Genomic DNA, 25,916 nt, shown 5'->3' with positions numbered 1-25,916 from the left:
AGGCCCTTGAACAGACACAAAGATGTTTAGGTTCACAGACAACTAGTGAAGTGCAAATTTAAATCATAATGAGATACCTTTCCCAAAGTACCAGACGAGTGAAAATTTACATGCCTAACTACATACTGTCTGTAGGAAAATTGGCATTTCCTGTATTTCTGGTGGAGTGCAAAAGAATGCTAATTTGTCCTTCAGAATATTCTCTTAACCCTCCTGTATATATATGAAACATACAATTTTCTGGATGAGGAAATAGACTATCTTATAATAATTGTAAATTTTAAATCAAAATTTACTTCTGCTGCTTTGTAAGTCACCAACAGAGGGAGCCAAAAATATAATGCGAACTAAGCCTCAGGCCACTGCATTGTCTCACAGCCTTTCCTGAGATGAAATAGAAAATAAATCTCATCATTCTCTTGATGTCAGATGCAGCCACGACTTCCTTCATCCAAAAACACTAGGACAGAAATATGTCTTCATAGTGATTAAGTTAGAGCTGACATTTTTATTGCTCTCTTTCCCTGCATCACCAATAGAGATGACTCTCACGCAGGCTGCTCTTCCAGCAACACGAATCCTGCAGAGAAGATGGAAGTCCTAAAAGATTACTCTGCACACAGTGTACGCATGCCCACGAACCAATTCCTGTTTCTGTTCCAGGTTAAATCACTATGCATGAAATGTCAAAGAGCTATTCAATGATTCATGCGTGGAATGCAAGTGGACCAGAGGGAAGTGAAGAGTCTGGATTGCACACATATGAAACTGTCATTCAGTGCCATAAGACTCAAACCATAGCAGGCTTATCAAAATAAGAATTCTGCACAATATAGGAGAAGGTCTACTGATCCGAAATACATGATATAAAATGATGCTTGATAAAACCAAATGCAAACTGTAAAAACAACGAATACCAGGTTATAAAAAGAAAGAATGGCAGACGAAACAGCTCACGCCATTTTAGTAAGTTCCACTAAAAATGAATAAGATTCTAACAATACCATGGCTAATGCTTTGAAATCAGACACACCTGAGGAATAAAATAATCTCTTAGGAAATAAGTATGACCTTTCATTAAGACCTGCCGTCTTTTCTAACTGGCCACCATTCTACATTTATTTCCACCAGAAGAGATTCCAACAACAATGGTATTGATATCATAGTCTCTGAATGTTCAGGTTAAATTGATGTACAAGTGCAGTCTTCAGAATGTATAGCCTCTTTATACACACGTCAGTTCCACCCCAAAAACAAAAAAAAATAAAAAAATAAAGTGCTGTATGTGCTCTTCTTCTAAAATCCAGTTAGAACTCTGCTAAATTCAGTTTAACAGCTTAACAAGACACTCCACCCCACCCCCTTCAGACATGTCCCACATCTGAACACCTCCCATAGTTCAGCAGGTTCTCCATCGTCCACAGTGACCCAGTAAGACTGATCCCAGGGTCTGATAAATCCGGCATAGCCTTTTGTCAGTTTCCCATCATCCTGTGTTCACTTACCCAGGTATATCTGGAAATGGTTAGACTCTTTCCTACTGCAAAATCCACTTCTATGGTCCCTAAGACTATGGGATGATCCTAAATAAAGTTTCTGACCACTAAAACAAATATCCTTGAATTTTTTCCTTTAGCATTAGCTGTCGTTGTATTTACTGAATCCAGTATTTATGACTGTGTGGTTATATGTCAGTTATCACAGGCAAATAAGAAGTGAAAATGCTAAATAAAAAATTCTAGCTGTGAATCCGAAAGCCAAATTTCCCAATTTAATTTAAAAAAGTCAAAATTACAACATTTAAAATACTTATTAGCCACATTTCCATAGTAGCTATTACAGTGGACATCACAAATACCACAAAAACATTTCCATTGCTACAAAGTCTTGAGGTTTCAGTGTATAATCTAAAATCTGTAACTTAAAATCTAAACACCCCAACCTCTTTCCACTCAGAGACCCTGAGCTAAGTGCATACCTAGACTGTTTCTCGTCCATATATAAAGTTGTTACACCATCACTACTGACTGCATCAAAGTGGCTGCAAACAGACCTTTTTGCTGGGGTGGGTGGCTTAGCTGGAAAACATGCTTCTCAGCAAGTGTGAGAACCTGAGATTTATTCCCAGAAGCCATGTAAAGGTGTGGCACGTATGGCAGTCTACTTGTAATCCCATGCTGTGGGGAGAGTGGAGACACAAGATCCCCAAGGTAAGGTGGCTACCCAGAGTATCAAGAAATTGTGAGTGCAGGGAGGCTCTGCCTCAGGAGAGGCGGAGGAAGATACCCAACATCAACTTTGGGTCTCCATAAACACTGTCGTACAAACTTGAGTCCACAAAGAATCATGCATACACATAGGTGCACACATCACACATACGCATGTATTTGACTAAATAAAAAACTACCGTTTTGAGTTTGGAGTCTTAAAGGATAATAAGGGTTCTTTTTTGGTGATAATTTTAGTTACTTTTTGCTATCTTACAGTTTTTCTCTTCATTCATTAAAATCAGAAATAACTTTATCCAGGATGTCCAATAAGGTTGATCTTTCTCTTTTTAAAAATTTATTTATTTTATGTATATGAGCACACTGTAGCTATCCTCCGATACACCAGAAGAGGGCATCAGATCTCATTACAGATGGCTGTGAGCCACCATGTGATTGCTGGGAATTGAACTCATGACCTCTGATAGAGCAATCAGTGTTTTTAACCGCTGAGCCATCTCTCCAGGCCTGATCTTTCTCTTATGGATACTGATTTATATTTTTATACTGATATATAATTATAGTATATATTTATATTATACTGATTTACATTTTGCTCTTTTGATTAATTGCTAGTAAACAAAACCTAGCAATCTGATATTTTCATTTGTTCTTAAAACATGTCCCCTTTCTAAGAGGAGCACCAATCATGGAGTAAAAAGTGTAGGGAGTCACTTTGATAAGTCTGCTGGTCAGTACACAAAAGGGCCTTGAATGGAGGGCTCGCTCCTCTTGTCTCAGTTACCTGTTGCCATTGACAGTCTGAAAATAGCCAGTGAAGTAATGCAAATGGGTTATCACGAAATTTATTTTCACTGACCTGTGGTTCAAATCCAAGGCAACAAAAATGTATATTTTTTGTTCCTCAAATTAAGCATCCTGACAGTTATGTGAACCATTTCAGCTGTTCTGTTTCCAAAGGACAAATATAAAATTCAGTGAACATTTTAGGAAACTGGGAGCCAAGCTAAATTACTCAAGTTTTAAAAACAACCGAAGTAAAGCAAGTTAAACTCAATTTGTGAAGCAGAAGCACTAAGGATGAAATCACTCAAAAGCTCTGGGTTATTACAAGCCTGCCCCCGTTTACTCCATCATGTTTCATACAGATCACACTAGTGTGTAACAAATGCCTTAATGTCCAGTTCAACAGGTTGCAGCTGGACAGTATTAAAGAGACCAATTGCCCACTTTCAAGGCTTAAAAACACTGCTCACTATTGAGGTCAGAACTTGCAGACAGGACAATTGCCATTTAGCAAAACTGGTGCCATTACTACTCCCACTTCCAAAATCCTCTATGGCCTTCCCAGGGGGACCCTGCTTCGTTGGGGTTTGGGGTCCTCTCGCAGGCCAGTTAATAGAAGCATAATGAATTGGGATGCGGGAGATATCTGTGAGAAGTAAACCACACTACTCTGCCACTCCAAATCCAACATGACATTGGAACTGCACTCAGGAAGCAGATGGAGAGGTGGAGCTTTAAAGTAAACATCCAGCTCAATTATTTGTTCTGATTTTTTATTTGTTTGATAAATCAATTGCTACACTCCCAGAGGTTGAGATTCTAAAATATGGACAGTTAATGATAGTGCCTTAGGTTCTGAAGGGTAAATGAGAAGAACGTTTACATGGTGCTATTTAAAGGATCCTGTCATCTACTGGGGAAACAGAATTGATATAACAAAGTTTGGACAAAAGCTGATATATTAATTTAAAACTTTAAACTTGTCATAGCCATTGACCTGCATTTAATTAGTAGAATATGATTTAGTAAATATTTTTAAAGCCTGCACCATGAAAGCTAACACCAACAAGCACGTTTAAGGTGGGTACATGTTATAATCTGATCATAGGTAGGCCTATTCTGTTTCTTTTGTAATTCCTATTCAGAGCAACGGTGCTGATTATCGTCCATACTGTGCCTTCACTGTGTCTCAATTACAATTTTCTTATAGCGATTTAACTCAAAAGCCAGCAAACATTAAAAACTGACTAATGGGAGGGCCCTGCCCTGAGAGGAGTCAGGCAGCAGTAACTCTGGCAGCCCAGTAACTGGGTTGTTTGTAGCCAGTGTAAATCAGAATGTGTGACCTAAGTTTTCTCTAGTTTTTCCATCATTACCAAGTCAGAGGACTCAGGTAAAGACAGGTATGCAGAAATGTAAGCTGTAAGAAACAGACAAACAGCCACAAACCTATCTAAGAGGACAGTGTAAACTAAACAACAGTAGGCAAGAACAACTCTATCCAGCCCAAACCCAACTGCAAGGTCCAAAGAAATCCTCATTTAAACAAGGACTGCTCAGAAATCTTAAAAGTGCAGTTTGTTAGATACAAACTCATAAAATCTGGAAAATGTTAGGGAGCTGCACTTACTCTATGCATGCCAGTCTGTGCCTCTGCCTCAGCTGCATCTCCATCGATCACTCGCTCTAAGTCAGGGAGTGATCAAACTCCTTGCAGTCTTCAGAACTCTGCATCCCAACTTTAGACCAGCGATGCTTTTAACGGCTGCATGCTATTCCCAAGCTGTCGCAGTTATCTTTCTCACCAGATTTGCTCCCAATGATAAAAACTCTAGAGCCGAGAACCTCTGAGATCATTTAATCCAAACCACATTCACAAACACGGAAATTCAGGCCCAGAGGGATGTGGTAACTTTTCTAAGTTCTTTCACAAGTTAAAGCAAGGATGAACCCACCCACTTACTGTGGTCACACCACCAAAAGACAACTCAGGGCCTCTTCAAACTGTGAGATCCGGGGCAGCACAAATATTAAAATGTACAATGAACTTATAAGCTGTTTCAACAGAAGAGGCATTTGGATAGCTTCTGATAATGTAGATGTGGAAAAAAAAAAAAGCCAGATCTAGTGGTGTGTTCAATGTATTTTCAAGATGAAAGATTTGTATATATCTGTGCATATCTGTTAGAAACCAATTATATCCCTTTCTAATTGAGATTGACCAATAGCCACTGTCTCCAAGTAGGAAGTTGAATTTCATTTAAATTTCTTTTTTACTGAAACATTCTCAAATATAGTCTATTCCTGGTCTCAACTTTAAAATTCTTAATCCAGCCAATAACTTAACAAAACTACCCCCCCCCACGCACACACACCACACCCCTTTTGTTCTTTCTAATTTCAAGAACAGAAAACCAGGAGTTCTAGTGAAAGAAGACAGAAATGAGCAAAGAAAAATATATTTAAAGGAACACGCTGAAACTAGATTTTAAAAGTCCCGTTTCCTTAAAGCATAAGTTACATACCCATACGCAGTGATGACTCATTACTTCAAGGCTCCAAAAATAAATAGTGGTGCGGGTTTATGGATAAATTTTATGTACTTTGTGATTGTCTTTACTTTTAAAACTGAACTGCTCATATGGCCACCTTTAAAGCACCCACAAAAACATGAAGCCAAGCTGCAAAAAAATATAAATGACTGATCCCACAGAAAGCTAATAACGCTGGAAAAGCCACCATAGGTATTACAGCAGCGTGCATACACAGCACTTTACACTTCTCGGTAAGGGATCGGCATCGTGCCATTATAACTCTTTAAAAAGAGTAGCCCAAAGTTGCCGTGGTGTCAGAGAAAGCACAGCGGTTCCATACAAATACGTGAGAAAAGTTTCCACGTTCGGTCTCAAGAAAAGACTCGGTGCAAAACTCACATAGGTTCCAGAGGAGGGAAGCGCTTCCGATTACAAAGTACCATTTGTTTTTGTTTTGAAAGTTAGGAAACCAGCCCTAGCAGCTGGCTCGCACCGAGAAAAACGACTGACCAAGGCAAAAGCTGCGCAAACACGGCGTTCTGGAAGTCTAACTCCGTGGACGTCACAACTGGTTGGAGGAGGCAGAGGAGAGGGGAGGATCACACACTGAATTAGGACGAGTTGGTGGCGCCTGCCCGGGACAGGAAGGGCCACCACGCAGTTGCATGGCTCCCGCTCCCGCACACCTGCGCGACCGCACACCTGCCCGTGGCGCCGCCTTCCCGGTCCCGGTCCCCGTCCGCGCGCCGGGAGGCCAAGCGCCTCGGGGACGAGGGGACTCACCGGGTCCCTCGGGACTGGTCGGCGAGGGCGGTCGGAGCTCCCCGGGCCCGCAGCCCGGGTCGCCCGGAGCCGGCTCCCTCAGGTAGTCCTCGAAGCGCACCTGCCGCGCTTCGCCGCCGCCGCCGAGCCCCCACAGGCGGCTGGCCGTGCCCCGCAGCAGCCGGCCGCTCTTGCCGGTGAACGTGGTCAGGTAGTCCATGCCGCCGCCCGTCGCCACGGTTCTCTGGGCCGCGGCCCGCTGCGCGACAGCGCCCGCCCAGCCTGCCGACCCGGGGGCGGCGGCTCCGCGCCTCGAGGCGACCGGCGCGGGCCAGGCCTCCTCCCTCGGCCCGGGATGGACCAACGGCCACCGTGTCGGGGGAGCCCTGACGCACAAAGTTCCAGAAAAGTTCTGCCTGTCGCCTCCGCACTCCAATCTGGGCGGAGCTTAACTTAGCAAAATATATCTCTTCTACCTGGATGGACCCAGGGTTAGAAACCTTGGGACCTTTCAGTCTCTCGCGCCTGTTCGAGCCGCCCTCCCCCACTGTCCCGCCGCGGTGGAGCAGGCCGGCTCCCCCTCCCGCCCCGCCCCGCCCCGTCCCGCCCCGTCCCGGACCCAGCCGGACTTTCTGGACCGCTGCGGAAGGGAGGACCCCTAGCCTTCTGCCCAGGGCGACGTGGGGCTTCCAGCCGGCCTAGACACTGCTAGGTGTACCGGAAGTTCAAGAGCCTAGTAAAGTTTTTGCTAAAGGTGTTGGAAACTCTCTCTCTCTCTCTCTCTCTCTCTCTCTCTCTCTGTGTGTGTGTGTGTGTGTGTGTGTGTGTGTGTGTGTGTGTGTGTGTGTGTGTCTGTGTTTCGGGGGGTGGGGGGATAAACCTTATGAAAACTTGAACCTTTAAAACAATCTTTAAGAGTGAAGTGCTGGGTACTTTAAATGTTGAGACTGCAGCCAGAGTTTAAATAATGCAGAGTTCATGTTTAAGGTTCTGTGAGTTTAGGAGCTAATGCTAAATTGACTTTGCAGGAATCCAATCCTGTGAAGGCTCTGATGAACAGATCTACCTTTCAGGTGGAAAACAAGAGATTTGGGAAAGATCAGTGACTTTGGACATGCATGCTTACTATTTGGTCTTCCTGGGAGATCGGCTTAATCTTCTATGTCTGTTTATACTTTTGTTAGTTTTCCTGCAAATTAAATGAGCCCTCTGTTTTGGAATCTCCAGTATCTTAAAGTATTGGAGGAAAAGCTGTGAATTGCTCAGGACGTTAAAAGGCTAAGAACTCTGAATAATGGAGTCCAGAAAATCAGGGACTTATTTGCCCAGTTACTTAAGTACTAAAGATAATTCTTCTTGGGGCTGTTGCCTCTGATCAACGTTTTAAATCATTTGACTCATCTTTTCCCCCATGGCTTCACCATTATCAGTTTAAATTCTCACTTGATTGAATAAACTTCAGGATCCTAACATCAGCATCAACTTTATATCTGGTTAAAAATACAGAATGTGTGGGCAGCCTCCCCAGAGTGCCTAATTTACAGTGCTTAGGACAAAGAGGCCAACAAAATTGCATTCTCAGCAAGCATCCTTATGTTCAGAAGTGTTGCTTGGTTTAAAGTCTGCTCCAGCCTTCCTCCTGTATCTCGTAAGGACATACTGTTTAGGCCTGTAAAGACAATGTTTGTGCCCCTCAAACTCATATGTTCAAATTCTAATACCCACAAGAAAGTTTACTGAAGTTATTAAGTCATGAAGCCGAGGCCCTCTTAACCACGACTAGTCCCCTGGTAGATATAGCCTCCAAGAGATCTCTGACCTTCCTTTCACATGACGATCCACAGCTAAGACAGTCTGTAACTAGAAGCGGCCATTGCCAACAAAATCTGGCCTTGGATTTCTAGACTCTAGACTATGTAAAATAAATTTTTGTTATCCATAAACCACCCAGGAATGGAACTTCTTCCTTTTAATATCCTAAGACTGTTTGTCTTGGTTATATCTGAGAATTACATTTCAATAGAAGGCTTTACTCAGCTCAGTACCTCCCTGAGTTCTCTGAGAGTATCAGCATGTGAGCCAGGGTTGGTAGGCAGAGGCCTGTAGTCCCGGCTCCAATGGAACACAATGGAACTTACAAAGCCAACCTGTGCATCCTACCAAGACGTATCAAATTTTATAGAGAGAGGAGGATAGAGGAGAGGGAGGGAGGGGAGGACAGAAAGAGAGGGTACTTCAAAAATATGTTAAAAAAAAACTTGATGAACCAAAATTACTTTTTTAGGGTACATTTTCTGTTGTCTCACTAAATGTACTTGCTTTTCTGATTTGCATAAGCAAATAGTATTTGAGTTCTTAATATCCACTTTTGCAAACAGTACAAATCTGCATTCTGCTGTTTCAAATACAATTTTACAAGAAGTTGGTCCTCCCCCCTTTTTCTGCATCTATATCACAGAAGGCAAGAGCTGCTAAACAAATATATACCTTACTCACTGAATGCTTTACAAATTTGATTTAAATTCTGATGAACCTTATTACTTCTATACAGTTAATCTCATTGTCCTGTATGCTACGCTTGTTATTGGAACTGTCATCATTCTGGTGAAGTATCAAACTTATCACCCAAATGTTACTTTATCTTCTACAGGACCCAAAAAATCATACATAGGCCATCAAAAGTGAAGGCTCACTTTTCTTCCGTTTTTTCCTCTTATCTTTCTATACGAGTTCCTTCCTATATTTTGACTCAGAAAGCAGTCCTTACTCCTGTCTTTACCTCCCCATAAGCTCTACTTTTGATCTTGGTCTAGTAGGCAATTGTTTGTGATGTGCCAGCCTGTGAATCTTCTCTTACCTTCGGTCAGCAACATAAATTTCTGTTGTCCTTAAAAGCTTTCCTTGCTTTCAATCCCACCAACAATGGAGGAGTGTTCCTCTTTCTCCACATCCTTGCCTGTGTCCGCTGTTACCCCAGTTTTTGATCTTAGCCATTCTGACTGGTGTGAGGTGGAATCTCAGGGTCATTTTGATTTGCATTTCCTTGATAACTTAAGGATGTTGAACATTTCTTCACTTCATGTATCATCCCTGGACCTTTCTCCTCCTTCAATGTATCTGTATATCACTTAATGCTCCCCAGGACAGAAGCCACATTTATCCATTCATCAGCTGGGTTTTGGGGTTTTTCCTGATTTTATGCTTATTATTAATGTTGTGACCATCTCTGTGTCTAAGTTTCTTTGTTGACATACTTCACTTGAGTATATACAAAAGATATTAAAATTACAGATTTTAATCTACGTATTCTTACATTTCTTATAAATTTCCAACTATTTTCTTTTCTGTAGTGGGAATATTTATCCTCAAGTTCATATGATATTTCAATATATACAAAAGAACCTATTTAAAATGAAGAAAGTTTAAAAAAAACAAAGTTGGAGGCCCTTTTTTCTCCCAAAATTACAAATTGTATATTGGTGCAAAGATAGACATACATCAATGTTAATTAATTAATCACTAAGAAGTAAACTTTGCATGGCATTGGTTTTCAACAAGAATACCAAAGCCATCTAATGTGTAGGGGGAGGGGGAAGAGGTTACTGTCTGCCACAAACAGCTCTAGAATGACTGGTAGCCAAATGACTCTTGCCTCATACCAAACGCACATGTGAACTGGATATGACTCAAAGAAACAACTGTAAGTGCTGAAACCTTCTAATTCTTAAAGTAAAATGAAAGATGCAAGAAATCTTGGACTTGGCAAAGGACTCTTAGCATTGACACCCAAAACTCAGATAACCTAAGAAAAGCTCCTACTTGTAGTCAATGAAATGCAGTTAGCAGATGATAAATGCCAATTTCTTTGATTAGAATAGTAGAGTTAAAAAACACTTTAATAGCATTTTGGTGTCCGTGAAACTACTGATATTTGTACATGACAGGTAAGTGGGCATAAAACATGGTACTTTCTGCAAAGGGCACTCACAGAATCTATACACATTTGTTAAAAGTTATATAGTCTTCAATTCAGTAACCATAAACACACTTCTTATGATAGGTACTATTTATGGCTGAAGTGATGGTTTTCTGTTTATAATAGCAAAATATTGAATACCGTTTAAATGGTAATGAACAAAGAAATACGATGGTTTTGTATTCAGTCCATATGTGCCTGTAACACCAACTTGGGAAACTGAAGCAGGAGCATTGATGAAGCTAGACTGGGCTACATAGTAAGACTGACTTAAAGGGAAACACACACACACACACACACACACACACACACACACACACACACACACGAGTGTATCTACAGGGATGAGGATATGGCACAATGGTTTAGGACTTCTCCAACATGTGGGGCCCTCAATTCAATTCCCTGTATGGAAAGGAGAAAAAGGAGGGGGGAAATTAACTTGTTGCTTTCTGGCACAAGTAACTTAGGTTAAGTGGGAGAGACAGAATTTTTACTGTTGTATTGTGTGTATACATAACCTATTAAAATGTTTCCATAAGATAAAAAAAGTTTCAATGAGGCTATTCTGTCCTGTAGGAAGTTGTGAGATTGTGCAATGTTAAATTACTGTTACTCAGTTCTGGTCAAAACCTATTTAAGATAAAATGCTGTGTTTCTTAATCACTAGTTCTTTCTGCAAAGAGCGCAGTCCATTCCTTCTCTGCAAGGGTAATCTTTATATCAATGAAGGTCACCGGAACATAGTGCACATGACTCAGACTGCAATACTGCCTTAAGGATGCAGGCCCTGAGGCCTGCCTTAGATTCTGTCTTCCTGAGTACTGGCAGTGGAACTAGAAGCAACTGATATAACCTCTCGATCCTTTGGACTCCTTACCTATGAAATAGAAAAGTTTATTAGATTTAATAAGAAAATATGAGCCAGGCCTGGGGAGATAGCTCCATGGCAAAGTGTGTGCTATATAAGCCCGAGGAACTCAGTTCAATCCTCACCACCTATTTAAAGGGTTGGCCACAGTGACACACTTTTAATCCCAGGGCTTTCCTTGGCAGGTGGAGCCCTGGGCTTGCTAGCCATCAAGTCTAGCTTGACTTAGGAGTCATAGGTCCCAGTGAAAGACCTTGGTTTTTTGTAAAGTGTATAGTTCCTAAAGAACAATTCCTACCCTATCACAAATATGTGAACACACACACACACACACACCTTCCATGTGTGTAGATGACTGCCTGAATAAGGATATTAATACCTTAGTAAAGGTGTTATTTTATAACTGTTGTTATAACTATTATCTTGCTCAATGCACTAAGTAATTGTATGGGAAGCAAATAAAGGTCTGGAGAGATGGCTCAGCAGGTAAGAAAGCTTTCTCCTCTTCCAGGACCCAAGATTCCCAGAATCTACATTGGTCATCTCATAACTATGCAAAACGCCTGTTCCAGTGGACCTATACCCTTTTCTAACCTTCAAGGGTACCTATTCACTTGTGGCATACAACATACATAGACATAAAATAGGCTAACAGAAGGCATCATTAATTATATTGATAATTTTGGATGCTCAATTTAAAAACACTTGTGCCATATATGCAGAATTTCCAATCAGAAAAATGTTACTTGTGAACAAAGTAATGCAGATTTTCATCAGTCAGAGAGTAAATTTTACCCTCTTGCCTTAAGTCTCAAACACAGTAGCCCTATCTTATTCTTAGAAAAGGAGAACTACACTGTCTTTTCCTTAGTGATATCTTGTCTCGTTGAAATCATTTTTGACTAACATTTTTAAAGGAAGAAGAACTGCACATAAAACAAAAATTCAAGGAGTGCGAGAAGCCATGTAGTGGTTAGCTTGCACCTCTTTGCAAAAGCAAGGGTCTATGTCATCTTTTGTATCCCTCCAGGAATGCTTTGTGTTTACACATAAAAAATCCACACATAAATGGGCACTGGCGTGAACATGTGTGTACCTAGGCATGTGTAGTCTTTCATCTTAAAGCACAAATGGGAGTTAATTGTAGCCATCAATTTACTTAAATTTATTTATATTGAAGGCTTTTTAAATACAAAAACATGTTAGAGGGACTTCATTGGTGATATAGTTTGGAATGTAGTCTATTGAACTGGGTTGTGAGTTCCAAGAATATCCACCCATATGACATTTACTTACCAAAAATTATGGTGTGAAAAATCTCATGGAAAAGCATTTTGCTCATTGCTTGGAGCAGTGTGTGTGTGTGTGTGTGTGTGTGTGTGTGTGTGTGTGTGTGTGTGTGTGTATACTGAAATGGTTGGTTGATAAAACATCAGATACCCCAGCTAAGCTCACATCTTTCTTTTTTTGTAAAGCTGATAACACATGACTTTTCTATTCATAACTCACCCAGCATCCTTCCTGGCTTACTGAAACTATTAGCAATAGATCCATTGCTTTGCTCATTATTTTTTCAAAATACTTGCTAATGCCAATGAAATCATTGAATCTTGGAGGAGAACTGGGATTTCACCAGAAAGCACGACAGAACCATTTTGAGAAAAATCTAGACAATTTTTCCCCTCAAATTGAAGCACCTGAGCGCAGTCCATATGGTAGAGAATTTTTAAAGATGGTAAAATGCAATTCATGTTCTCATCAAAAGGCTAGCCACTTTAATAAGCACAGAAAAGCACTGGATCCTCAAGAAGTCACACTATGTCAGACCGTGTACCTGGCAACTATTATGGCATAGAAATGTCAGCACTCAAATTTCTGATGGGAGAAGCAGAAGCACTGATGGAACCAGTGAGACAGACACTCGGCAGGGATGTTTCAAAAGCGTTAGGAGCAGGGAATGCAACTCTTTCACAATCGCTGTGTCAAGACCCGTCAGTTAAGCTACAGCCTAGCTTGGTACAGAGCCAAACCCTGGTTACCCTTTAACTGTTCTCTTATTTTTAAACACCCCCTTCTCTCTCTCCTCTCTTAAATATTCAAAGCCTAGTGCTTCTCTGTCCACAGAAAGGCCTACACATACACTCCTTGTCAAATAGAGACTTCCAATGTGTCAAAGAAACAGAAGACAGTAACTCATTGAGCTATAACTATGATTACAACATCAAAGCTTTATTATGGCCTATCAGTAGAACAGGAATGGCCCTGGTGACACAGCCTGCATTAATAATCATTACCTAAGGATGCACCAAATAACCTTTCTTCTTAATTCTGAATATTAAAAAGTATTAGTTCCCACCCTTGTCAGAAGAACATTTCTATGTGAGTGAAGCAAAATGGGGCCTAGCAATACCATCATTAAAAATTATAATTAAAACCTAGGTCACAGCAATTCACATCAACTTAACATAGAATTATTTCTGTACTATTTTTACAACCTCCTGAAGGTTGTAATTACAATTACATGATTACAGCCTTAAATACTCTATACCTGAAATGAGGCAGCTTCTGGGGCTTCTGGATCAATTTCACTCAGATCATTGAGTAAGTGCCAAGAATATCACCATGTGGTGAGAACCCAGCAAAGGAGTTTATGAACCGGGTGCTCAGAATCCCCAGGGAGGAATGTTCTATTGTGAAGGCAAACATTGTAATTCCCCTTCTAGTGCAGGTTTCTGCTGATTCCCTGCGGTTGTAGTAGAGTGTGTATCTGCCAGTGCCATCCACAACCTCTATGTATTTCAGACCCCTTTTGTCTGCTCTCAGTCTGGTTTCTTTTTCTTCTCACATCTAGTAGGTCTTTTGATACTGCTCTAGCTTACTGTATTTATTTAATAAAATATTTGTACTTATGCCATAAGTTTAGGAAAACATTTGTGCGATATTAAACACTTTATCTTAATGTTAATTTTAGACACATATTTTAGTTATATGACATTTAATTACACTTAGAGACTCTCTAGGTTAGAATTATTAAAAATTAATTGTCCTGTCTTGGGATATATATTTTTTAAATGAGGAAAAGAAAACAGAATGAAAACCATAAACAAGAGGACAGTTATAATTTGGGGAGAACTTAATTCTGTTGCTCTTATGCCAAAATCCAAGTTTCCAGTTTCACCCTGTAGGATTTAAACCTTTATTCCCCCCTTCAGGGAAGGCAGTCATGGAGATGCTGGGATCTGAACCTGGTGGTGTTTCAGCCGTAGACACATCAGAATGTAGCAGTGAAACAGGATCCTGCCTTCAAGCCCATCTAGCTCTCCCAGGGTGAGTGCAGTGTAAGATCAATTGTGTTTTTTAAATCAACATGCCACCCAGCCATGCTGCACAAGCAGCAGCCGACAGGACTGCACACTGAAAGAACTGCCTCCTTTCCTAATCGTATGGGGTTTGCTCTGCTCCCCACCACTCTGATCCAAACACCATTTGAGAACAATGCTAATGCCAGGTAAATGCACCAGAAATGCCAGCCTACGGGAAAAGAAACCCAAACCTGAACAGTGAATCTGTAAATGATCCGTCAGTAAACTGAGAGCTTTGATTTCACAGTGTATCAGGCACTGACCACTTGCTGCTTTTCTTTCTTATTTTCACTTCCCAGTCTCCCCAGAAATGAGCAGACCCAGCAATACATCCACATTTGAAATTGCAGTCTGTGCTACTCTAGCAGGCATACAGGTAAATATGACCCTATGGCTACCCCACTGGTGAAGCGAGCAAGCCACATCCATCCATCCCACCCTGTACCCAAGCACTCGGGTGTCAGCACCATAGTGACAATTACTGACTAAACTCAGCAGGGACTGATTGGCTGTCACTTTATACTTGTTTCTAGTTTTTTATGTGTTTCCTAGCAACTGGGAAGGAAGGGGTGAGCTTAAGGATGCTAAAATATACAGAGAAATCCATGTATTGTTAGGACACTGGATTGAACTATCCCTGCTAACACACGGCATAATATGTGGACACATGCAAGCATGTTTTCTCATTAAATACCATACAAAGCTATTTGCTCCCTCCTCTTTAGTCCAGCCCAATACTGCAGACACTGTGATTTTTACTTCCTGTTGATAATGAGAATCAGCTGCAGGACTTTTTAAAACGCACATTCCCCAGCTATACCCAGACACACCAATTCTCAGATTACAGAGTGAGAACTCATGAATCTGCATTTTTTAAACTATTAGGCAAGTTGAAGATGCTGCTTAAACACAGTTCTTCCAAGGGATTTTACATATTTGTTTCTTTGCAATCCAAGACTAAAATAAAAAATTTAATTCTGGCAGTCACAGAGAAGAAATTATGTATATGCTTGAAACATATGCTTGGGAACATGTTTTGAAAAACAAGATGCATTTTACTCTCCAGAGTCATGTTGCTCTTGCCTCAGCGCCCAATAGAGGACGTGTTCTAGATGGTACAAAAGCAAAGTATTGGACCATAAGTCAATCCCTGAGTCATTTTGTAGAACTCAAGATATAATCAAGAAGTTTATTAAGAAATTAAGTCTGTATCACAAGTTACTGAGGTTTAGGAGTTAATTTAATGCTGTCATTGAAACTTAGCTTACTCAGAAAGGTGATGTTTACCTTGCATTATTAAATCCTATGCAAGAAGACAGCATAATTGATATTGTCAGGGTAATCCATTTGGGTTTTAAGCACCTTACACCTGCTGAAGAATATTCTGAGATCTCGAGCCTGAAATCGTTCTCTTGTGTGTGCCGAGAAGGATCTGCTTAATGCCATATAACCAGAAACAAACCATCAAAGAACCAAAATGAAAAGGGTAGACTGGAGAGGCACTAAAGCTGACGTCAGTTATCTGTGATTTACATTATAAGAACTTAGTGTCAAATTACCCCAGTTCTCTTGATAAATACCTTTTCAATCAGAAAATATGAATTTGAAGTTATTAAACATGTTTGCAAAATCCAGTATTAGATTTCACATATTTGTCTCATATAAAAGTATATCAGAGGTCTTCCAGAACTATAGGTGGCAGTGATGGTGGTGGCGATGGAGGTGGTGGTGGTGGAGGAGGTGGAGGTGGAGGAGGTGGAGGTGGAGGTGGTGGAGGTGGAGGTGGTGGTGGTGGTGATGGTGGAGGTGGTGGTGGTGGTGGAGGTGGAGGTGGAGGTGGTGGAGGTGGAGGAGGTGGAGGTGGAGGTGGTGGAGGTGGAGGAGGTGGAGGTGGAGGTGGTTATGGTGGTGGAGGTGGTGAAGGAGGTTGTGGTGGAGGTGGTGGAGGAGGTGGAGGTGGAGGTGGAGGAGGTGGAGGTGGAGGTGGTTATGGTGGTGGAGGTGGTGAAGGAGGTTGTGGTGGAGGTGGTGGAGGTGGAGGAGGTGGAAGTGGTGGAGGTGGAGGAGGAGGTGGTGGAGGTGGTTATGGTGGTGGAGGTGGTGGAGGTGGTGGTGGTGGTGGAGGTGGAGGAGGAGGTGGAGGTGGTGGTGGAGGAGGAGGTGGTGGAGGTGGTGGAGGTGGAGGCGTAGGTGGTGGTGATGGTGGTGGTGATGGTGATGGTGGTGGTGGAGGTGGTGGAGTCGGAGCTGAAACCCAAGATCTTACCTATAAGATATTAGTATCAACCATAACATCAAGCTTGCGAAGGGTCTATACATTTATCTGGACTTCACTAACTTCATTAGCTTTTCTTCTAGGTAGACAAGGGCCAGGGAAGTGCAGTATATCTCCCATTGGGTTAAGAGATCTGAAGAATCCAGGGCTTCCCCATAGTTAGTGCTGAAACACCAGATTTCCATCCATATTTCATTCAGGCACTAATTGTCCCTCTCCCTGTTCACCCAAACATTGGTGAAGAGCCAGGACGGTCATGGTTATTCAGCTGTGAAGTGAGCTACAGCTTTTCTGAAGGATTGATCAGTTGAAATTAAACTTTTACATAAAACAAGCACATAATGCCCACTAGGAAGTTAATCTACGCGAGTAAAGAACACATGATAAATAATGCAGCGTTAGGCACATTGCCTATGGATCCAGTCTGGACATTGTAATGCATCTTATTGTAACACAACCATGTCCAGTCACTTATTGTCTGAGGCTGCTGTGGGCTTCATAACAGAGATGAAAGGTTGTAAAAGAACTTATGATCCCCAAAGGCCTAGGGGTCTTTACTCTGGTTTGCTTCAGAAAATTTTTGTTGATCTATTCTGGCCTGCTGAGATCACTTTAAATCTATGTCATCCATAGTGCCATTTTAATGTCCCTTTAGATAGAATCAGTCACAAATCTGCCTCCACTGTTCAGGTAAATATTGAATCAAATGTGAGGAGAGTTTTAAGGAGCAAGATAAAACTACTTCTGAATGAATCCACTAGATGATGGTTTTATTTATTAACTGAAGATTTGTCTCTGACTGGGTAAAAGAAATTAAAATTTGGAGTTCAACTGATCTTCCTCCCCTCAAATTATTTCAAGTCTACAATGTTCTTATATCCTTCAACTACAATTTAATACCATTTTCAGAAAGTTGGTATTTTGTGCAGTATTCCCCATAAGCTAGTGTGTTTTTGGTCTCCAACTGGTGGAGCTGTTTGGGAAGCCTCACTAGAGGTAGTGGGTCACTGCGGACGACCTTGAAGTTTTATGGCCCTGCTCCACTTCCTGTTCTCTTCCTCTCTGCTTCCTGAGTATGGATGCCCTGTGACTAACCAGCCTTCTCCTTCAGACACCATGCCTTCCGTACCTGTTGCAACAGGAAAAGAAGCCAGTACACTCAGCTTGTCCGCCCAGCCTCAGTTGTTTTGCAGAGCTTCTGTCATGCAGATAGAGACTAGCTAGCTGTCACTGACGATTTCTCTTCCTAAGGACATACCAACCAACACAGTACTTCTCAGATTCCCTTTGGTCAGGGGTCCTCAAGAGACTGATTTCGTACCCCAAGATGGATTGCAAAAATGATGTGCATTGTTGGCAGATCCATCACAGAAGAGCTCCAGTTGATGGTCCTCTGCTCCTTTTCCTCAGCATCCTTACAGCAGAGTATGAGTACGAGTATGGTGGTATAAGACGCCAGCTCCGAGTTACACAGATCTAAACCAAAGCAAGTGCACATACCTGTAGTTCTAGTACTTGGGTGCTGTGACAGGGAGATTGTGAATCTGAGGTCAGCCTGGGTACAGCCAGCCTACATTCCACAAGGAGCCCTTGCTTCAAACAGGAGGAGGAAGAAAAGACGAGGAAGGAGCTGAAATGGCCAAGGAACTAATAAGTGTACCTAGATGCCCAGATCTACCCAGAGAGAACCAGCCTTCACTTAGCCACTCTCAGAAACTGCATGTTAAGATCTGACTACAACACAAAATTCTAACATATTTCCTCCCATAAATTTATGTTTGTTACAAGGTAGAGTATATGTTTCCCAGCTATATCGTAATTCCTCCAAATGTATTATCAAAGGCCACATATGAGAATCCTCAGGAACTCACTCTCCCGAACCAGGGAGTTTGCATTCATGTAGAGTCCCTGTAGGTATCCTGTGTGCATATCCTCACTAACCTTAGCTTATACATTTGTACAGTCTAGCACTTTTGTTCTTAATCCAGTTCCTTGTTACTGATTGCGAAGAAGAAAACACAATGGCAAGTTTGCTCTTCTAATTCTACTATAAACACTGTAGATCTTCCTCAAAAGAGATTCTCTCCTGTCTTGTCTGTCTGGTGTTAATGTGTGATGTCCCCACTGGTGAGTTTATCTATTTAAAATCTCACACTAGGCTATGGCCTTGCTGACACTTGCTGACAAATTTTCTGCCACTGTATTTACTGATTTATACCTGGCAATGTGTCATTCCTGCTTATGTTACTTTTATGTGCCAATTGAGCAAATACCTTGTCAGATTACCTAGTTTCTGTCCAATTTCCTTTCTCTTTAGGGTTCTCCATACCTTCTTTCAAGAGCTTGATCATTGTTGGTGCTGTCTTTGCTGTTTTAGACTTTCAAATTAGATTTCAATGACTCCTGTATATTTCCTGTCTTTCTGTAGTACTTCAATGAGGACAGAGATTTTTTTCACTCTTATGAACGTGGCCTGCCACTCAGATCTGTATTTGTTGACTGAATGGTAGAAATACTTGTTTTTTTTCCCCTGCATTTTACCCAAGGTGTTCCACAGCCCCCAAACACGAAGGAATTAGGCTAGCTTCCTTCCTTTCTTCATTACTAGAGCACCAATTATTACATGATACTATTTTCTCCAAGCCACTCAGCCATTGCTACACATTTTTGGATACCTGACAAGTTTTGAAAAGCCCCACATGCAGGCCACACCCAGATCCATGAAATGTGGGCTTGTCTGTCATTGGATACCCAGCAAGAAACTTCTCAGATGACTGCAGTGCACAAACAAGATTTGGAGTCACTGAAGGCTTCCCGCTATGACTCTTGTAGTTCTCTGTCTTCTTAGTGAAACTACTCCAGAGAAGAATAAATATGACAATGTGCTGTGAATTTTGTTTAATGCTTGCATTATGAGTTCCCAAATTGCATGAGAATCCTGCCTGTAAGACACTGTGGGTCCCGGCCCCAACTTAGTTCTAATTGGTAAATAAAGTTGACAGTGGCCAATGGCTAGGAAGTGAGCCAGAGGCTGGATTTTAGATTTCCTGGGCAAGGGAATGGAGGGGAGAAAAAAAGACAGAACAGCCATGCCAGGAAAGCAGAAGGCTCAGGCCTGAGAAGCTCAGGACAGAGAGACAGCCAGCACCTGAGAGTTGAGCATGGATCATGGCCCAGGAGGGCTGCAGACTGGGGCAACAAGGATGGAATATAGGTGTTAGTAAATAATAAATCAGGAATATCAGAGGGGAGAGTGTGTTAGCTGCATAGAAGTTTGAGAGTAGCCCAACCATTTAGCTGCTTACGGCATATTAAATATGAGGCTTCTTGTGTATGTGTCTTTCATTGGAGAATCCAGTTTCTTGCGCAGGTAGCAAGAAACTCGTGCTGATGCTGCAGGGCAATTAGAATGGGTTAATCCACTACAGCAACAACATCTTGTGACGAATCACGGGAAAGGGCAATGAAGATGTGTTGTTTCCTATGAGATGCATAGCACTAAGGGTTTTCACATATTGCTTCAAGTGTAACTTGCATTTGTCTTTTTGTTGTTGTTGTTCGTTTGTTTGGTTTTTGTTGTTTTTGTTTGTTTTTTTAAATATAGAATAGAGTTTATTCGGGGCATGGGGAGGGGAGTTGAGAGGATCATAGAGGGAGAGAAAGGTAGAGAGGGCCGAGGGAAGGAGGGAGGGAGAGAGAGAGGAGTAGAGAAGTAGAGGTCAGCCATGAGCACATGGAGAGAGGAGGGGAAAGGGAATGGGGAGAGAGGGGGCAAGGGACGAGGGGACAGAGTGGGAGCAAGAAGGGAAGAGCAAGAGCACGTTTGTCTGTCTGAGGTCATAGAGTGGCCCTGTGTAACCAGGAGGCCAGGGCCTGAGACTCGCAGGAAGGAGATAATATCAGGTGCATTGTCAAGAACCTCCTGTGTATGCTCTTTCAACTTACTGAGAGACAATAACGCAGGGGTTTTCAGGTGCAATATTTCACTGTCTGTTCAACTGTGGCTTCTAGATGATCAGGAGTCAAGTTAATGGTATATTTCTGATAAACAGTATTTATATGGGTCACGCCTAGACCAAAAAATGTCTCTTGCTGTTTGTCTGGAATTCAGATTTACCTAGGTGTCACCTCATTTTACTTATTAAGTTTTTCAACCCACCCACAGGGAGGACATGGGGAAACATGAAGATTCTGCTAAACAAAGCTCCTGGAATATCCTAGGTTGAGGCTAAGGATGCTGCCCACAAAAGCACAATGCTCAGGGTGCCCTTCAATGTCCAGATTCAAATGCCAGGAGAGCCCACATTGAAAATACAGTTTGAAGCAATGTTAGGAAAGATTAAACACTCTTAGCCACATCCTGTCCCTGGGAACTTTCTGTAATGTGTTTTAAGACAGTCTTATTTTATCCTGCATCTGGTCACATTATCTAACACCTTTAACACGTGCACTTGCTGTGCTCTGCAGTAGAGACAGCCTTCCTCCTTTGGTCCTGGTGTTTTTCACAGAGAGGGGGAGGGACAGGCTGCCGCTCCTAGTTTAAAACATGCCTTTCTGTGCTTTTTCTTTCAGCCTTAAGTGTTCTTTGTTTTGTTTTGGTTTTTGCCTAATAGCTTCCAAAGCTTTGTGGCTCCATTTAAGGCACCCATCTCTGAAGTCCTCTTTATTCCAATTGAGCTTAGCTGCAATTAGCACAGAGAATCTGGGACTGAGAAAGGGGTGTGATATGTGGCCATATGTTACGGGGAGAAGGCAGCTGTGTGAGAACTAGCTCACTGTAAAGAGACTGATGTTTCCTTAGCTACCACCCTGTACATGAGCACTGTTTATGTGATAGCCTGTGTTTGAGGGCTGTACAGCTGCACTGCCATCCATGCAGATGTTTCTGTAACTACCACCCCTGTACATGAGCACTGTTTCTATGATAGTCTGTGTTTGAGGGCTATATAGCCTCACTGCCGTCCATGCAGATGTTTCCATAACTACCACCCCTGTACATGAGCACTGTTTCTATGATAGCTTGTGTTTGAGGGCTATATAGCCTCACTGCCATCTGTGCAGATGTTTCCCTGAAACTCTAACTCATAGACTTTGAAATGAATTTTACCTCCATGATTTGATAGAAAGTGGATCATAGCTTGTCATGAGTAAAGCTAAGTAAATTTAACTTTATACTCTGCAAATGTTTTCATTTGATTTGGAAACTTGTAAAAGTATGCTTGATATTCTTTCAAATATTATGTTTAAATATGGTATGCATTTGGTTAACATTTTGAAAAATATTTCTTTAAACAATTGTACTTAAACATTATTCCATGGCAGAATTTGGGCTTCAAAAGATTAAATTTATTTTCTCAGATGGAACATTAATATATCCATGCTTCTAAACATTGATTTGCAAAGAGATGATTGTGCCATAGAAGATTATAGTTTGATTTTCTTCTCAAAGTATTACTTGCTATTCTCTCTCTCCCTCTCTCTCTGTGTGTGAGACTATATGTGTGTGTATGTCTGTGTGTGTCTCTTTGTATGAGTGTATAAGAGTGTGTATTTACATATGTGTGAGTGTCTGTGTTATTTTTAAACAGAGAATTGCTGTGCTTTAAAGTTGACACACTCACTACTTTTTCCCAAATGAATCAATCATAAGTTCTAAAAAAGAAAAAACAGTTCAATGCATGTTACATGAAGGAGAAGGAGGGTGGTTAGTGGGGAAGAAAGGCGGCCAGTGGGTGTTGTGGTGAGGGTGGGGACAAGGGAAAAGAGTTCATAAGAGAATCAGCAAAAACACAGTATGGATGAAATGTCACTAATGCTAAGCTTAGTCCAAAAAACTAACAGCAAATATAAAAGAGCTCTATGCAGAGGCCTGGGTGCCAAGGAGTGTTATCTGTTTTATCAGCAGCATAATGATCTTAATTAGCATGTGTGTCAGCTTCCTGTTGCTGTGGAAAATCCATGAAAAACAAAGGAAAGTTTCATTTTGGTTCAAATTTCAGAAGTTTAGTTGCTTAGATGCTTGGATGGAGGGGAGAAGGAGATCATGGTATAGAAATGTGTGAAGAAAACATCATCCTGAGTGGGGTAACCCAATCACCCAAAAACACACGTGGTATGCACTCACTGATAAGTGGATATTAGCCCAAAAGCTTGGATTACCCAAGATACAATCCACAGACCACATGAAGCTCAAGAAGGACAACCACAGTGTGGATGCTGCAGTCGTTCTTAGAAGGGGGAACAAAATACTCACAGAAGAAGATATGGAGACAAAGTTTAGAGCAGAGACTGAAGGAAAGGCCATCCAGAGACTGCCCCACCTGGGGATCCAGCCTATATACTTACACCACCAATGCCAAGAAGTCCATGCTGACAGGAATTTGATATAGCTGTCTCCTGAGAGGCTCAGCATGACAAATACAGAGGTGGATGCTCCCAGCCAACCATTGAACTGAAAATGGGGTCCCCATTGGAGGAATTAGACAAAGGACTGAAGGAGCTAAAGGGGTTTGAAACCCCATAAGAACAACAATATCAACCAACCAGAGCTCCCAGGGACTAAACCACCATCCAAAGAGCACACATGGACAGATCCATGGCACCAGCTGCATATGTAGCAGAGGATGGCCATCAATGGAAGGAGAAGCCCTTGATCCTGCCAAGGCTGGAATCCCTCCCAGTGTAGGGGAATGTCAGGGTGGGGAGGCTGGAAGGGGTGGGTGGGTGGGTGGGGGAACACCCTCATAGGGTAGGGGGGATGGGATAACAGGTTTATGGAAGGGAAACCAGGAAAGGAGATAGCATTTGAAATGTAAACTAAATATATCCAATAAAAAAAAAGAAATGTGTGGAGCGAAGCTGCACATTTCATCGGAGGTAAGAGAGACGGGGGTGGGGGGAGGCAGAGGAGGAGAGAGGAGGGAAGGAAATAAGGCGTATTCTATTTCACCTAATTCTTCTAAGAAGTCTTGCCTCCCAATAACCAATTCAGCCATAAATTCATCAATAGAATACGAGGCCAGCACTTTCATGAATCCATCGTTAGAACAGAATAGAGTAGCGTAGCTAGCGTAGAGTAGCATGAGTAGAGTAGAGTAGCATAGGGTAGAGTAGTGTAGAGTAGAGTAGCGTAGCGTAGAGTAGAGTAGCATAGAGTAGAGTAGAGTAGAGTAGTGTAGGGTAGAGTAGTGTAGAGTAGAGTAGTGTAGAGTAGAGTAGCATAGAGTAGAGTAGAGTAGAGTAGAGTAGAGTAGCGTAGCGTAGCGTAGCATAGCGCAGCATAGCATAACATAGCATAGCATAGATCCATCAGCTATTGCCCACATCTTTAATAGCCAACATTTCAAAAGACACAGCAATTCAAACTATAACATGGGAACCTAAAATGGAGTTAAATGAAACATATAAATTCATATTTTTTTGTGCCGTACCCAGTAGTAACATTGATATGATTTCCATTTCCCCACAGTTTGATGGTATTTACAGCACACATGTAAAAGTCTATGTGTGGGTTCTAGGGGTGTTAGTATGCAACAGATAAAGAACAATGAGGGGTAGGTTTAACCCAGTACCTTTTCTTCAAAGTACTAGAAGTGAACTTGAGAAACAGATTCACAATCTCGGGATCTCTGACTCTGGAGATGGCAGGAAGATCATTAGGTTCTTACTCAGAATTCGCTGTGTCTGCCTTGCCAATGCCTCTCATTCACATTGTTCGTTACTTGTTTTCGCTTTATGTGTCTTTCTTTTGGAATGGGAAGCACTGGTGTAAGTGATGGTACAGCAATATGGCTTTATTACCTTCTTGCCTTACAGATCATCTAGGAACACTGTGAATGATACCAACTCACAGGATAAAACATTAGTTAAAGGACACACTAGACATCTTTGAATACTACCTTAAATACCCATCTTGTTTTAAGAATCCCAAGCAACTATATCAATATCCTTGTTCAATCCTAGACAAGTCATGATACTTCAAAACATGCTTTAAACTAGGCTTGGAAAACTCCCTATCTGCTATGTCCTCAAGCCTGGTGAAGCCTCTGACCAGAAGTACTCCTTACTGCAATTCACCAATGGTTGGCCCCAGAAAACAGAAACTTTCTGAATATTTAGTTTTTTTCCCTGTTTATTTGCTTATTTACTTTACATCCTGATCACAGCACCTCTTCCTCCCAGTACCTCCTTCACACAGCCACTCCCATCATCCCCTCTCCCTTCTCTTCTGAGAAGAGGTAGGTCCCCACTGGGTATCAACCCACCCTGGCATCTCAAGTCATTGCAGAACTAGGCATATCCTGTCTCACTGAGGCCAGATGAGGCAGCCTACTTAGGGCAACATGATCCACAGGCAGGCGACAGAGTCAGGGTAAGGCCCAGCTCCAGTTGTTGGGGGATTCGCATGTCCCAAGCTACACATCTACTACATATGTGCAAAGGGGCCTAGGTCCAGCCATTGTATGTTCTTTGGTTAGTGGTTGCCCATAATGGTCCAGATTAATCAACTCTATTGGTCTTCCTGTGGAGTTTCTACCCATTTCAGGTCCCTCCATCTTTCCAGAAACTTACACAAGATTCCCCCAGCTCCATCTAATGTTTGGCTGTGGATCTCTGCATGAGTTTTAAGCTAACTCCTGTTACATCTGTGAACTCATAAAACCTGAATCTTCCTCTCACTTGTCTTCAGCTTTGTGTAGTACTTCTCTGTTATGTTTTTTGAGATGTCTGTTTTTGACTAAGTTCTTCTAACAGGCCATCCAAAGACCAAGCCAAAAGACAGTCATAGGTATTACATAACAAAAACAAACTAGTTAATTTTTAAAATCTTATTACCAAAAGAATTCCTCCCTAGGGCTGATAAAGCACATCACTACTTCTAGGAAGAGAAGTCAATATCTAGGTATACTATTAGAACTTGGGGATATGTCATTAATTTTAGCCAAATTAATAGTGTATATGGATGCTGGCCTAGACAGTAGAAAATGTTGGAAAGGGGTTGCATCTAAATTGTGAATGTCAGCCCAAGGGTCCTAGACCTTTGATTATTAGCAGTAGGGAGCCTCCACGGGTGTGGTGTGTACTTAGAGCTAGATACTTATCAGTTGCTTAAAAAGAATTTA

At 41.7% G+C, this 25,916-nt stretch overlaps 1 protein-coding gene and 1 long non-coding RNA gene across 19 annotated transcripts in view; one reads left to right on the top strand and one right to left on the bottom strand.

Annotated features, from left to right (window-relative positions):
* Oxr1 (oxidation resistance 1) overlaps window positions 1-25,916 on the bottom strand; it is a 436,879-nt gene that overhangs the window by 67,801 nt on the left and 343,162 nt on the right. For 2 of the 16 annotated variants that reach the window (XM_017594623.3, XM_063262914.1), the window contains exon 1: window positions 5,540-6,267. The exons of 9 other annotated variants lie outside the window; for them this stretch is intronic. In XM_017594623.3, the coding sequence (XP_017450112.1) occupies window positions 5,540-5,543 (4 nt within the window). In that variant the 5' untranslated portion in view covers window positions 5,544-6,267. Of the gene's footprint in view, window positions 1-5,539; window positions 6,268-6,331; window positions 6,735-25,916 lie in introns of those variants that run through there. 5 more of the 16 variants (XM_017594624.3, XM_063262915.1, XM_039078302.2 and 2 more) reach the window with 5 other exon arrangements.
* The window catches only part of LOC120093810 (uncharacterized), a 38,461-nt gene continuing 19,294 nt past the window's right edge, over window positions 6,750-25,916 (top strand). Inside the window, exons 1-4 of one of the 3 annotated variants that reach the window (XR_005487496.2) lie at window positions 6,906-7,064; window positions 14,370-14,484; window positions 14,819-14,895; window positions 20,960-23,040. This is a non-coding gene — a long non-coding RNA (uncharacterized LOC120093810). Of the gene's footprint in view, window positions 7,065-14,369; window positions 14,485-14,818; window positions 15,989-20,959; window positions 23,041-25,916 lie in introns of those variants that run through there. The other 2 variants (XR_010053793.1, XR_005487495.2) reach the window with 2 other exon arrangements.

Source organism: Rattus norvegicus, chromosome 7 (genome assembly GCF_036323735.1).
Source record: "Rattus norvegicus strain BN/NHsdMcwi chromosome 7, GRCr8, whole genome shotgun sequence".
NCBI classification, from domain to species: Eukaryota; Metazoa; Chordata; class Mammalia; order Rodentia; family Muridae; genus Rattus; species Rattus norvegicus.
This window is presented reverse-complemented; position numbering and strand designations above follow the sequence as displayed.